Genomic DNA, 13,124 nt, shown 5'->3' with positions numbered 1-13,124 from the left:
TTCATGGGAAGAAAAAGGCTTACAAAAATTTGTGTTTATGTTTAACATGGAAAAGAAAAACGAGCAAAAGAAAGAATAAAATTGGCAACAAGAAAAATTTTGAAGACTCTGTGGATAAACATTGCTGTACTGAAGTTGATTGGTTGCAAAGGGCCTGAATCTGTGGCAGAAAAAGTTCCAAAAAAGGTTGAGGAATTTAAATAAATGAGTGAAATGCGTCTTAGATTTAGAAGATGAAAAACATTTAGAAAAAAATCTCTGTCATAAAATTTTTAGTGAAATTATTGAAGCATTTTAAGAAATCAATGAAAAAATTTCTAGAGAACAAAGGTATTCTGAAAAACTAACTCTATAAAATGAAGAGGCTGAATTGGAGATTATCACACTGTGCCTAAATAAAAATGACAAATACAATGCAAATAAAAAAATACTTGAAAGAAATTAAACTACCAAAAAGAAAAAAGTCTTTTTTGTTATATTCTAATGCTGATGAAAATCACATCACTAAATCATCGCGAAAACTAATGCCCAAAAAATCTTTCTGTTAATTATGTGTTAGAGATTAAGATAACTTTAAAAAAAAAAAAAAAAAAAAAAAAAAAGAAAGAAAGAAAGAGAGAGAGAGAGAGAAAATTATTCACTGCCGATCTGAGTTTTCAAAATTACACACAATGTTTCATCAATCAAAACACTAAAATAATAATAATTAAAAAAAAAGTAATGTACATCTTGCTGGTTCATTATTACAACTATAGAGGCACTTAGTTACAAATAAATATCATATTTGATTGATTCCACATAAAGGTCCCCCTCTCCAAAGGCAGATTGTGAACAGTTACAGTCTGTCTCCATTAATCTATACTCAGGCCAGATGTGGTGGTCTCTTTATTATGGAGTCACTCTCTTTATTACGGTCACCTAATAGGTGGGCCACCATTGCCTCCTATGAAGGGACGGACAGTTACTACCATGCCTTCTCCGGGATTTGAGCCCAGGCCCTTTGGTATCGCAGTCAGGCTTCCCTAACCACTATAACTTCTGGGCGGCTGATTTCACATAAAGTTCATCAAGAAATTTTAAGATGACAATGTGAAACTTTAAAAAAACCTCATACAGTTTTATTTGACAATGCCCCATCTTGTATCTAAAAATCTAAAAGGATCTAACGTGAAAATGGGAAGACAGATGTTAAGTTATGAAAAATGAAAGCAACTTCTTAATTTTCTATGAATTTAAAAGTTTATTAATATATTTAATCATGAGAATAATTTGAATAGCTTTTCCAAAAATTATTTCTCAATGTAAAAAATTTTTTATATATAGTTTCATGTAAAGTAAAGGAAACGGGTTATTAAACACTAATTTTAACATGCATGATAGCTTAAGTAATTATCTAAAATTGTACTAAAAATTATGATGTTAGGAAGTTTTTTCCTCCTATTTTTTTCCCTAAAGTTAGGTTTCGCAGACAGAAAATCCCCGGCCGGGTGAAATGATTCCTTTTTTACTCCTATCCACTCCCCAGGAAATGTCTTAAACAAAGGCATGCCATTTCAAAAGGGTTAAATAATCTTCTAAGGTCAGCGTTATATTATTCTCAATCCATTCTTCTTCCAAATCATTGTGATTACAGTACGTAATTACAGTTCGTAATCCGGACTCGTTGGGACTTCTGCGTTTCCAGATTAGGGGTTTTTCCGGATTACAGATCATCAATTTAAATCTGGTACTATGGCATGCAGAAATTATACAATTAAAAATATGAAATCATAATTTATGAAATAAAAGACAATTATGATCTAAAGGGTATCAAAATTTGCAAAAAAAAGCTTAATACTTATTTGTTTACTTTATTAAACATTTCTTTCAATGTAAGTTGTTTAAAGATGCTTCCACAAAAAATTCAAAAAGTTCCTTTTTCTTGTGTCATATATAGTGGATTTCCAATGCCATACTTTTTGCATAATTTTGAGACGGGTAGATCTTTATCCATTTTTTGCAGCAATTCCACTTTTTGTTTGATGGACATCGAAACATGCTTTTGCTTTGCAGATCCTTTGGCAGCTCCAGAATTGGAAACTCTTTTTGACATAATCGAAAGTTCAAGCTTAATTTTTATAAAATTGTTCTAACAGTCTGCAAAAAATAATAAGCCAGATCCAATTAGAAGATTAAGGAACAGCGCAATCTGCAACATTAACTGAAATGCCTCAGATAATTTTAGCCTAGCTTATACCGTCCGTTTTACATTAAACGTGCATGCGTAAACTCACATGCACATGCATAAACGCAGTCCTTGATGCTTTCGTGAAAAAGGTCTTCTCATCTAAACAGTTCTTGATGCTTTTATGAAAAGGGTCTTCTCCACTAAACAATAACATTGCTACCTTTTCTCTCCTCATCACTTTCCATTTATGCCATCCACTCTCTTTAGATAAGGTAGAACTAAATTAAATTTTTGTCTTTTTTTATCTGTATAATATTTTGTTTACTTTTTATGTTTTAGATTTAATGATTTTTGTATCATAAATTTGAAGAAATCCTCTGTAGTCCAGGAACAGATTAATCTATTTTACATTAATTCCTAGAAGGAACATAGTTTTGGTTTAGAAGCATTTTACCAAATAAACACCCTTCAGGAACAAATTATTCATAATTAGAGGTTTCACTAAACTTAAAAGGCATACTAGTAGAGATAAAATATACTGAAGCAAACTTCACTTCACATAAATATATGTTCCATAATAGAAATATATTTACCTACTGTTATATTTTAACTAGTAGAGATAAAATATACTGAAGCAAACTTCACTTCACATAAATATATGTTCCATAACAGAAATATATTTACCTACTGTTATATTTTAATTAAAAAAAAAAAAAAAAACTATGATTTGCATACAAATCTCTTATTTAATGAAGTTTCTAGTAATTTTTTACAGAAATCATTATACTGAACAGTAATACAGGAAAAAATATATAAACAAGGCTATTTTATTAAGACTAAGATAGAAAGAAAGACTAATGCTTACAATAAGAGTCGCTATTTCTGATTTCCATGAGAAATAGAACCAGTGACGGTTATTATCAGACCATGAACTTGAAGTCTTTGCCTTCCTTCGTATTACTGTAATAAATCAGAATTAAATAAAACATCATTCTATCAAAAAAATGTTAGATATTCTACAGTCATTTCTTTTATACAACAAGAAATTATTGTAGTTAAATTGCCTTCATTCTTATTTCTGACTTACATTTATTTGTAAACACAACAAGGGAGGAAGGTTGACATTTAAAGCTTTGTTATGGGTTATAAAAATCATAATGAAGAAAAACTTGGATACTTGGCAGATTCACTATAACAGGTTCTAAATTTTGTCATCAGATAGCAAAGCTCAAATAAAAATACTTTGACCAACACTACAGAAACTCAGTGCATCTTCTGTTGGGATGTAAAATAGTCAGTATGCAAATGCTTCCTTAGAAATTATTAATACAGTGATACTATTGAACAGTGAACCCATTCTGCATATACTTACACATCTTCAAAAGACGTCTGAATTGGTGATAAACCACATTGGAAAATTACCAAACATTTTAAACCTATTGATGGAAAACTCTGGACCCAGAAGTTGTTAACAAAAAAGTCTTTGTACACAATATGAACATTTATGTTCATTACAAGGGGATGCACAACTTTCAAACTTAAAATACGAACACCAAAAGTTTCCTCACATGAAAACCAGAGTTTCTGCGAGGTTTTCACATTGTTTGGTAATGACATTTAAAAAAAAATTCAAGCTGGCCTAACTTCCTTTTATAATAAATGATTTAGATTACTGAACTACCGTAATTTCCGGAAGAAACGCTGTGGCGTTTACGTGTTTGAAACTTAAATTTTCAGCGGATGCGGTGTTTAGGTGCACTAAAAATAAAATATTTCCTATAATGGTCATTGTACATAGTTTGAATAACCTTGTCATCGTACACAGTTTAGATGGCCTTGTCATCGTACATAGACTGGTGCCGTTCCCACACAAAAGACCACTCAGTCTCAGTTGCTTTTTGCGAATGTTATTTTGTTTATATTCTTTCCCTTGAACAGACCTACATGCCTTATTCACCCTAAACGGGATCTCAGAACAATAACATTCTTTTCCCTTTCAAATCAGCATTCTCATCAGTTTGAATAGAGTCTCTCCTCTACCATTCGATGAATCTTCCAGAACCCATCTTGTCCCCACCCCTGCCTTTTCTGCAATTTTGTTTCAAAGGCGGACAAGACTCCACCTGACTCACAATAACGAACACTGACGTATTTTCCCTTCTGCATGAATTGAATTTTCTTGGCATTCTGCCAAATATAGACCCCATCAGTTTGCGTACCAGTACTTGTTGAATAGTTAAGTAAGAAGGGAGCAGAACAACATTTTTTAAAATGGCACCTAAACGTCACAGAAGCTATACTGCTGGTTTTAAGCTTAATGTAATTTCACGTGTTGAACAAATTGGAAATAAAGCAGCAGCTCGAGAGTTTGAAGTGGACGAGAGATGTATTTGATGTTGGAGAACTGAAAAAAGAACTTAAATATATGCCACAACAGAAACGAGCCAAAAGAAGTGGTACTGTAAGGTGGCCGAATCTAGAGGACGACCTTGCAAACTGGATAAAGGAGCAACAAGGAAAGGGAATGGAAATTTCGACTGTAAAAATTTGCTTACAAGCAAAATTTATAGCAAAACAAATGAACATAAATGATTTCAAAGGAGGGCCTTGCGGGTGTAGCAGATTTATGAAAAAGAAAAAATATTTCTGTGCGTACTAGAACAACAGTCGGGCAACAATTACAAATGGACTGGCAGGATAAAAAGGCATCTTTTCTAAAATATGTGACAGATATTATTGACAAAAAAAAACTTCTTCGGGCACAGATAATAAATATGGATGAAACGCCGTTAGCTTTCGACTCTCTTGCAAACAGAACTGTTGATGAAACTGGTGCAAAAACTGTATCTGTGCTTACAACGGGGCATGAAAGAATGTCATTTACATGTGAGTTAGAGCTTGTGCTGCAAATGGTGACAAGCTAAAGCCGATGGTCACTTTTAAATGAAGAAGTATTCCGAAGGGAGATTTTCCTAATGATGTAATTATTTGTGCAAACAAGAATGGCTGGATGTGCGAAACAATCCTGCATGAGTGGCTATAAAAAGTTTGGCAGTGTCGTAAGGGATCTTTTTTCCAACCAAAAGGGTGATTGATAATAAATTCCATGCGTGCTCATTTACTTGAGTCAGTGAAAACCAGATGTCAAAAATTGTCTACGACCGTAGCAATTCCTGGTGGTTTGTCAAAAATCTTACAACCATTAGATTTGCTGGGTGATAAATCCTTCAAAGCTGAAGTCCGAAAGCGGTGAGATTGTTGGATGAGTAAAGGATTGCATACATATACCAAAAGCGGTAAAATGCGTAGAGCATCTTATAAAAAAGTTGCAAAGTGGGTAGAAAGTGCGTGGAAATCGGTAAAAAAACATCGTCAATAATAGCAGGGTTCAAAGAAGCTGAAATTATATCCTTAGATAAAGAGACTGTAAGCCAAGAGGATAAATGATCTGGAAGACTTGGACTTAGATCAGGATTTACTACATCTTTTTAATTCAGATAGTGAAGAATCAGGTTTTGATAGCTTCATATGATGTATAGTTTGCTGTAATTCTTTTTGTAAGTAAAATTTAAAATTTCCTTTTGTCATCCAAATTTAATATTTCGTTGTTGCAGCATTTTTTATAATATAGTCTGAGTATTACAAATATGGACTTCTTTAGTGGGTTAGATAAGTATATACGTGAAGGTAAATATATTTTCCACATTTCTTACCTTTAATTTATTTTTGAGTTATGGTTTCATTTCATGCATTTTTCATAACTGATGTGTCATATACCAGGACACATTAAGACACAATAACATGCCGAACAAATACTAATTCAGAAGTCAAACAACAAAAATCAGCATTATATTTTCAAATTTTCACAGGACTAGTTTCGATGGTTTTACCAAACCACCATCGTTAGCTGCAAAAGCGTAAATAATTTGAAAATATAATGCTGATTTTTGTTGTTTGACTTCTGAATTAGTATCAGGACACATGTTGAGATTTTGCATCTATACGACCCACGACGATGTCACGTGCAATTTAATCTATTGTGGTGTTTACGCTGATGCGGTGTTTCTCTGTAATTTTAATATTTTTCCTGCCATTTTTCTCGAATGCGGCGTTTACGCTGATGAGGCCTTTCTTCCAGAAATTATGGTATTTATAAGATTTTGCTGTGAAATATTTCAGTATTTAATTAGATATTCTATATTTTTAGTTGTTCGGTTAATTTCACTTTGTAATTTTTCATACTTCTATTGAGAAAATCTAGAGCATGGATGAGAAGTTCTTGTTTATCAAAAAGTGTTTTTAAATGCACCAAAAAGAAAAAAAAATTATGTTCTACATGCATATTTTGTGTGGATAAATATAGTAACATACTACAGTCAAAAGTCGTTAATCCGGACTCGTCGGGACTTGGCGATTCCGGATTATCGATTTTTCCGGATTATAGATCATCAGTTTAAATCTGGTAAGATGGCATGCAGAAATTATAAAATTAAAAATATGAAACCTTAATTTATGAAATAAAGAGCAATTATGATCTAAAAGGTATCAAAATTTACAAAAAGAAAAAGCTAAATATTTATTTGTTTACTTTATTAAACATTTCTTTCAATGTAAGTTGTTTAATTTTCTCCATTTCATGTGATAATACTTTCTCATTAATTCTATTAAACAGACATAGTTTCTTGTTTAGTTACAAAGTTCCGCCGTTCAAGTCCTATAATTGCTGTGTCAAAAATATCGACTAATTTGTCAATCGAAATTTTTTCGTTTTCAATAACCTCCGAGTCACTTTATTCACTATCGGAAGCAAATTATAATGACAAGGAACTTGATTTAAATCATATCAAAGACTGAGTACATTGAGATGAAATACTACATTTAGTAAAGAATTATAAGCCAAATAAAATAAAAACATCTGCTCTGAAGATAACGATAGTGCTGACAGATCAACTTCCAATTCATTGCACGCCGTGTCGTTCCCTCCCCCCGCAGAGCAGTGTGAAATTGATAAACATATTTCGGAATGATTAGATAATCAAAGGATATATGCCTTTATCCGTTTTTTTGCAGCAATTCCACTTTCTGTTTAATGGATTTCGAAAAATACTTTCGCTTTGTAGATCCTTTACGTATTAATAAATATATATTGGAAATTCTAGTTGACATAATCGGAAGTTCAAGCTTACTTTTATAAAATTGCTCTAACAGTCTGCAAGAAATAATAAGCTGGATCCAATTCGAAGATTAAGAAACAACGCAATCTGCAACATTAACTGAAATAAATAATTAGATAGTTTTAGTTTATACCGTCCGTTATATATTAAACGTGCATGCGTAAACGTATTATGCGCATGCGCACAAGTATATTCACAGTCGTAAAGGTCTTACACGCACGTGTAAACGCCACGCATGCGTAGAAAGTTTTTAGCTTTGAGGTCCGGAATATAGATCATTCCGGATTATGGGTGTCCGAATTAACGACTTTTGACTGTATTTACTGATGCAAAACAAAATTAAATACAAATATCAACTGATTAAGCATGGCCAAATCCTTAAAAAGATTCCACAAATGACTATGGTTCATTAAGACATTTCAGATCAAATAAAATTTAATAAGAAAAATTACACTAAAAATCAATAGGGGTAAGAAAATAGAGTTTGCACAATGAAAAATGCAATAAATTTCATTTACTGCTGGAAACATTTTCTTTGGTGCAGGCAAAAAAATAAAATAAAAAAAAAAAAAAAAATAAAAAAAAAAAAAAAAAAAAAAAAACAGAAGATTCTGCAATTTACTGGGAAATTAGGTGAAAAACAAGGAGTTTCCTGGTTTACCAGGAGACTTGTTTGCCATGCCAATTGACCACCATGGACATTACTTAAACAATCTGATTCCCCCCCCCCCATCAGTATATGTGTATGTGTTGCACAGATTACACAGATTTGTTTACTCTATTGAAAAAATGTACCCAATCACTTGCTAAGAGTTATCCATTGTTATTCAGCACAGGAATTATGTGAATGTACGAATATCCATTTTATTATACATTATCTGAAGTAGTATGTACACCTTGTACAAATATACTAGAGTACATTGCGTTCATTTTTGACATTAGTCTGGTTGTATGTTGGAAAGCCTTTATTTCATCATAACATTTTTGATGGTCGCCAAATGCACTTTTGTTCTGCTAATAAGACTTTTTTTCTAACTTCATTTGTCAGAAATACTACATCAGAACAAAGAAACATGTATGATTATGAACCGCTTGCTTTGTTTTTATGATACAGCATATGAAATATTAAGCAAATAAGTTATTGCAACAGTGCCACTTATAGAAAATATTTCAAATTAACTTTTGGTTTTCATCCAATAGCAAGCATTACTTTGAAACAACTCTCATTCAAATTTCTCCTACAATGGAACAAACTTTAGACACTTACTCAAAAGCATTACATACGGATTTTTAAACTTCAACAATTTGATATCCAATGCACGATTAAAACTACTTCTTACTTTAATTTGGAAAACTAAAGTGTTAATATTTAATTTATTTATACTGTCAATGTTCATTATAATGATTGCTCCATAACATTTACTGTAGCAGAGTCCACACTTATCAGAGTATATTAAATCACTTTCATTACAGTGACCACACATAAGAATGCTCTTTTTTTTTAAAGGCATGAAGGATATCAATTATACATAGGTAGCAATAGGATAAACATTTACATTTATAACTAAGCTAAGCTAGCTTTACACTAAGAAAGCATAAGACAAGTAAAAATGCTGAAAGAATTGCAAAGAAATATGAAGAACTTTAGACTTCATTTTTTCCATACAAAAATACTTTTTTAGTGCAAAATTAAATTTAACTGAAAATGTAAACTGATTTGCTTACTACTTCCCGATTCCCCTGAACCATGACCAAAAAGATATCAGAATCATTGGTGACTTTGGGAAGAAATGGTTGAGTATTTCTACATCTACTTCAATGATATATTCAGTGCTGCCTTTTTTTTCTGCTTTTCTATACACTTCTCAATTCCCACCCCCCTGCACTCTCCCATGTACACAACAATCTGTTTTAACTAAAAAGAAAAAATCAGACAAACTCGGCACTGTAAAACATTTTAGCACCAAAACCCTAATATATGAAAGAAAAAAAAGAGGTGCAACCTTTATAAGTGAGTCATGTTAGGCTCTATGTATAAATAAAGCTATGCTCAAGATTTCATAGAAGATGGTGAAAATTGCAGTATGCAGTCCACTGCTATGCTAGAATGCTGAAATTCCCATATTAGGAATTATAATATGCAGTCATTCAGCAAAAACATTCAAATGTCTGGGAGACACTAAGCACATACCTGGGTTGCCACATAATTTTTTTTTGGCAACATGGCATATTGCCTCATCAGTATCTTTTATGGCTTTTTGGTCATGCCTCATCAGTACTTTTTATAGCTTTTTGGTCAGAGTGTGAATAATCAGAAAGTACAAAAAGTGGAATTGCTGCAAAAAATGGATAAAGGCATATCCTTTGTTTCTCTAACCATTCCGAAATCTGTTTATCAATTTCACGCTGCTCAGCGGCCCGGGAGGGAAAACTCCAAAACGCCGCGGCGCGCAATGAATTGGAAGTTAATCTGTCAGCACTATCCTTATCTTCAGGGCAGATGTTTTTATTTTATTCAGCTTACATTTCCTTACTAAATGTAGTATTTCATCTCGATGTATTCCGTCTTTGATATGATTTAAATCAAATTCCTCGTCATTATAAATATCAGGAGTACACATCAAATAGTTATCTGGTTGCAATTTTCTAATTTCGACTATGCATAACGTATGCTTTACACATGCGCGCGCTGAAAGAAATGTTTAATAAAGTAAACAAATAAATATTAAGCTTTTTTTTTTTTGATACCCTTTAGATCATAATGGCTCTTTATTTCATAAATTACAGTTTCATATTTTTAATTTTATAATTTCTGCATGCCATCTTACCAGATTTAAACTGATGATCTATAATACGGAAAAATCGATAATCCGGAATCGATGAAGTCCCAACAAGTCTGGATTAAAGACTTTTGACTGTATATCTTTCTATAACTTGGTCAATAGTGTTTAAGTTATATGTAAAAAGAGTAAAAATAAAAAGTATATATTAATAATACAAGCAGTTGAGTAGATCTACATAAGTAAATTATTAAAAGCAATTAGCTTAAGAAGCAGTTATTTGATGAATTTCATTACAATTAAAATTAGCATTTGCTAGGCTATGTCAAAAGGAATTCATAATTATACAAATGAATAATACTTTATATTACTCTTACCAGTACTTCCTATCTTTTCTTCGACTAACAATGAACTGTCTTCTGTTAATCCAATCAAAATGTATTTCCTGTAAAAATATTATAATAAAAATATACCTAATGTAATAAATAAGAAAAATTCAAATCATTACATGACGATAATAAAAAATCAAATACCTTTCATGAAACTGAACAAACAATAAAACCTGAAAAGATGTACTAGTTGAATCTGTTGAAAATGCTAACCGAACAGCTACATTTTCTTCCATTTCTTTCAATATTTCTTCATTGTCAAATGAATACATAACCATACTGTTGCCATCAAAATTTCCTCCAATATCTGAAAAATTGAAAAATTAGATATGCAATACATAACAGCTCCAAAAATTCAAATTTTAAACGAGTCTTAAAACTAAAAATGCAATTTAAAAACACTTCTGATCTTATATTTATTAGAAAATTACACCCATTAAAGGAATAATTCTTGAATATAGCTATTTCAATTCAGCATTCTGATATACAATAAAATTATTATCCCTGAAACAAAATAATTGTCATCATGTGTGTATTATATTAACCCTTGAAGGAAACAGAGATTTTTACTTGTAACGTAATACGTTCCTTTATGCATATTATTTTATTCTTAAAAATATGCCACTATTGTGAAGAAATTAATATAAGCTACAATGTCCATATTATTATTCCTTGTTTTGCACAATGTAAAGGAGTTTTCTTTGGAAAATGCAATGCTCCAGGATTGTTAGAAATATTTTCTCATCACCCAGCTTTATTGATGCACAGTAGCATCTAAAGTTATATTCAAAATACTCATATAATTTGAAAATGAACATATAACGGAACTACAATTACACATTTAGTCACTTTACAGATTCAGAAAGCTTGGCACAGTGTGTAACACCAGCACCAACATTCCTTTATGATGTTAACTTTAGATTTCTCTTCTTTATCTTAACTGCTCTGAGTATTATATCATGACGTTTTGTGTTCATCCATGTAGCTCCTTTAAAAAAAAGCAGGGAAACAATGCTTTGAATAGAGTCCATAATATAAACTGTGTCAGAGGCTGAGTTCATCTCTCAGTTGGGCACTTTGGATGAAAGGAGCATTAAGTAAGTATTAAATTTCCTAAAAGATTATTCAAGACTTTTATTGGAATACTTACTATAACGATGAAAATGGCTAATGATGATTGACAGGCGTTAAAGAGTTTGGAGAAAAAAAGGTGCAGTTTCTTTTCTTCTAGTTCTTAATTCACAACATTTCAGCAGCATATTGAATAATGCAATAAGATTAGTACATTACAGAATTTATACTATATAAAGAATGTTTTTTCACAAAATTTCATATTTTTTTCAGTTTTTTAAAAACGTTTTACACAAACATTTGCTTATTATTTTTTAACTACATTCATCTAGAAAAAATAAGCAACACATGCTAAAATAAAAGGCAAGAATGTAAAAAGGGGAATTAAAACATACAAGTTACATATGAGGTAGAGACAGCATCGCAAAACGCAGAGAGACAACCATAATTAACATAAAGCACAATCCCACAGTCACATCACAACGTCTTAAAAAGGGGCATACCAAACCTATGCATAAGTTCACAAGCAGTGAAAGTTCCATGCAATCTCAGATAGCCAAAGCGGAAAGCATGAGCCGAAGACACCATTTGCATAAGAAATGTGTAGGAGGGCTGTCAGGATGTTGCAAGCTGATACAAGATAATACACAGTTGCGAGAGAACTGAATGTGCATCACAATGTCATCAATAGGTTGTGAGGTCATTACCAAAGGGATCAAAACCTCCGTAGAAGTAGTGAATCTGAATGCTGGAGGATTACCACAATGGCAGATGATAGCTTCCTGTTGCTATGTACAAGATGCTGTAGATCACCATCAGCATGATAGCTGGTGTTGCATCTCTCTGCTGCAGGAGGACAGCTAATACCCCACTAAACTGAGTCACAATGACTGCATGAAGGTGAAATGTACATAGGAAGATCAGTGGTTTATGTTCTTTTATTGCCATTGCATGTAACAGCGCGGTGGAATTGGGCCTCTTAACATTACAGTTTGACACCAGCAGAGTACAGCTACGCACTCTATACATATATGAGGTCGATTTAACACCCAGAACTATTCCCGAACAGTAATTTTTATGGCAAAAGCCAGAGACACGCTATCAAGCACCAAACATTGTTGAAAGAAATCATTGCAGAGGAGGATGCTTACTTGTGTGGACTGGGATAGCAATGAACAGACACACTGATCTTTGTAAGATTCCAGGTGGTCACAACCATCCAATATCACAACAAAATCCTGTGTGTCATTTTATCACCGCAATGGCGACCAAGGCGATATTTATGGATGATAAACGCCCACTCGCAAAGAGCTCCAGTGGTGCGGAGTTATCTGGAAAGTGAAACCATTCCACATCTGCCTTAGCCTGCTAGATCACTGGACAGACCATATGTGGGAAATATTGGGACAAAGGATAGCAGGTTGCAATGTTCTGCCAGGCACCCTCCACATGCTCCGACATGCATTACTACAGGAATGAGCACTACTCCCACAACAAGTGATCTATGATACTATTGGCAGTTTGCCTGCCCATTGGTTAAGCA

General features: G+C 32.6%; 1 protein-coding gene across 5 annotated transcripts in view; it reads right to left on the bottom strand.

The window, feature by feature from the left end:
• The window catches only part of LOC118199327 (axotactin-like), a 260,812-nt gene that overhangs the window by 32,251 nt on the left and 215,437 nt on the right, over positions 1-13,124 (bottom strand). For all 5 annotated transcript variants that reach the window (XM_085824186.1, XM_085824184.1, XM_085824183.1 and 2 more), the window contains 3 exons: positions 10,655-10,817; positions 10,499-10,566; positions 3,033-3,127 (listed from right to left, as the gene is read on the bottom strand). In XM_085824186.1, the coding sequence (XP_085680312.1) occupies positions 3,033-3,127; positions 10,499-10,566; positions 10,655-10,817 (326 nt within the window). The remainder of the gene's footprint in view (positions 1-3,032; positions 3,128-10,498; positions 10,567-10,654; positions 10,818-13,124) is intronic.

The sequence above is a fragment of the Stegodyphus dumicola genome, chromosome 9 (genome assembly GCF_044657685.1).
Source record: "Stegodyphus dumicola isolate Sdum_Otavi_A_Nest chromosome 9, ASM4465768v1".
NCBI lineage: Eukaryota > Metazoa > Arthropoda > Arachnida > Araneae > Eresidae > Stegodyphus > Stegodyphus dumicola.
Note: the sequence above shows the minus strand (reverse complement) of the source record. Positions and strands in the feature narration are given on the sequence as shown.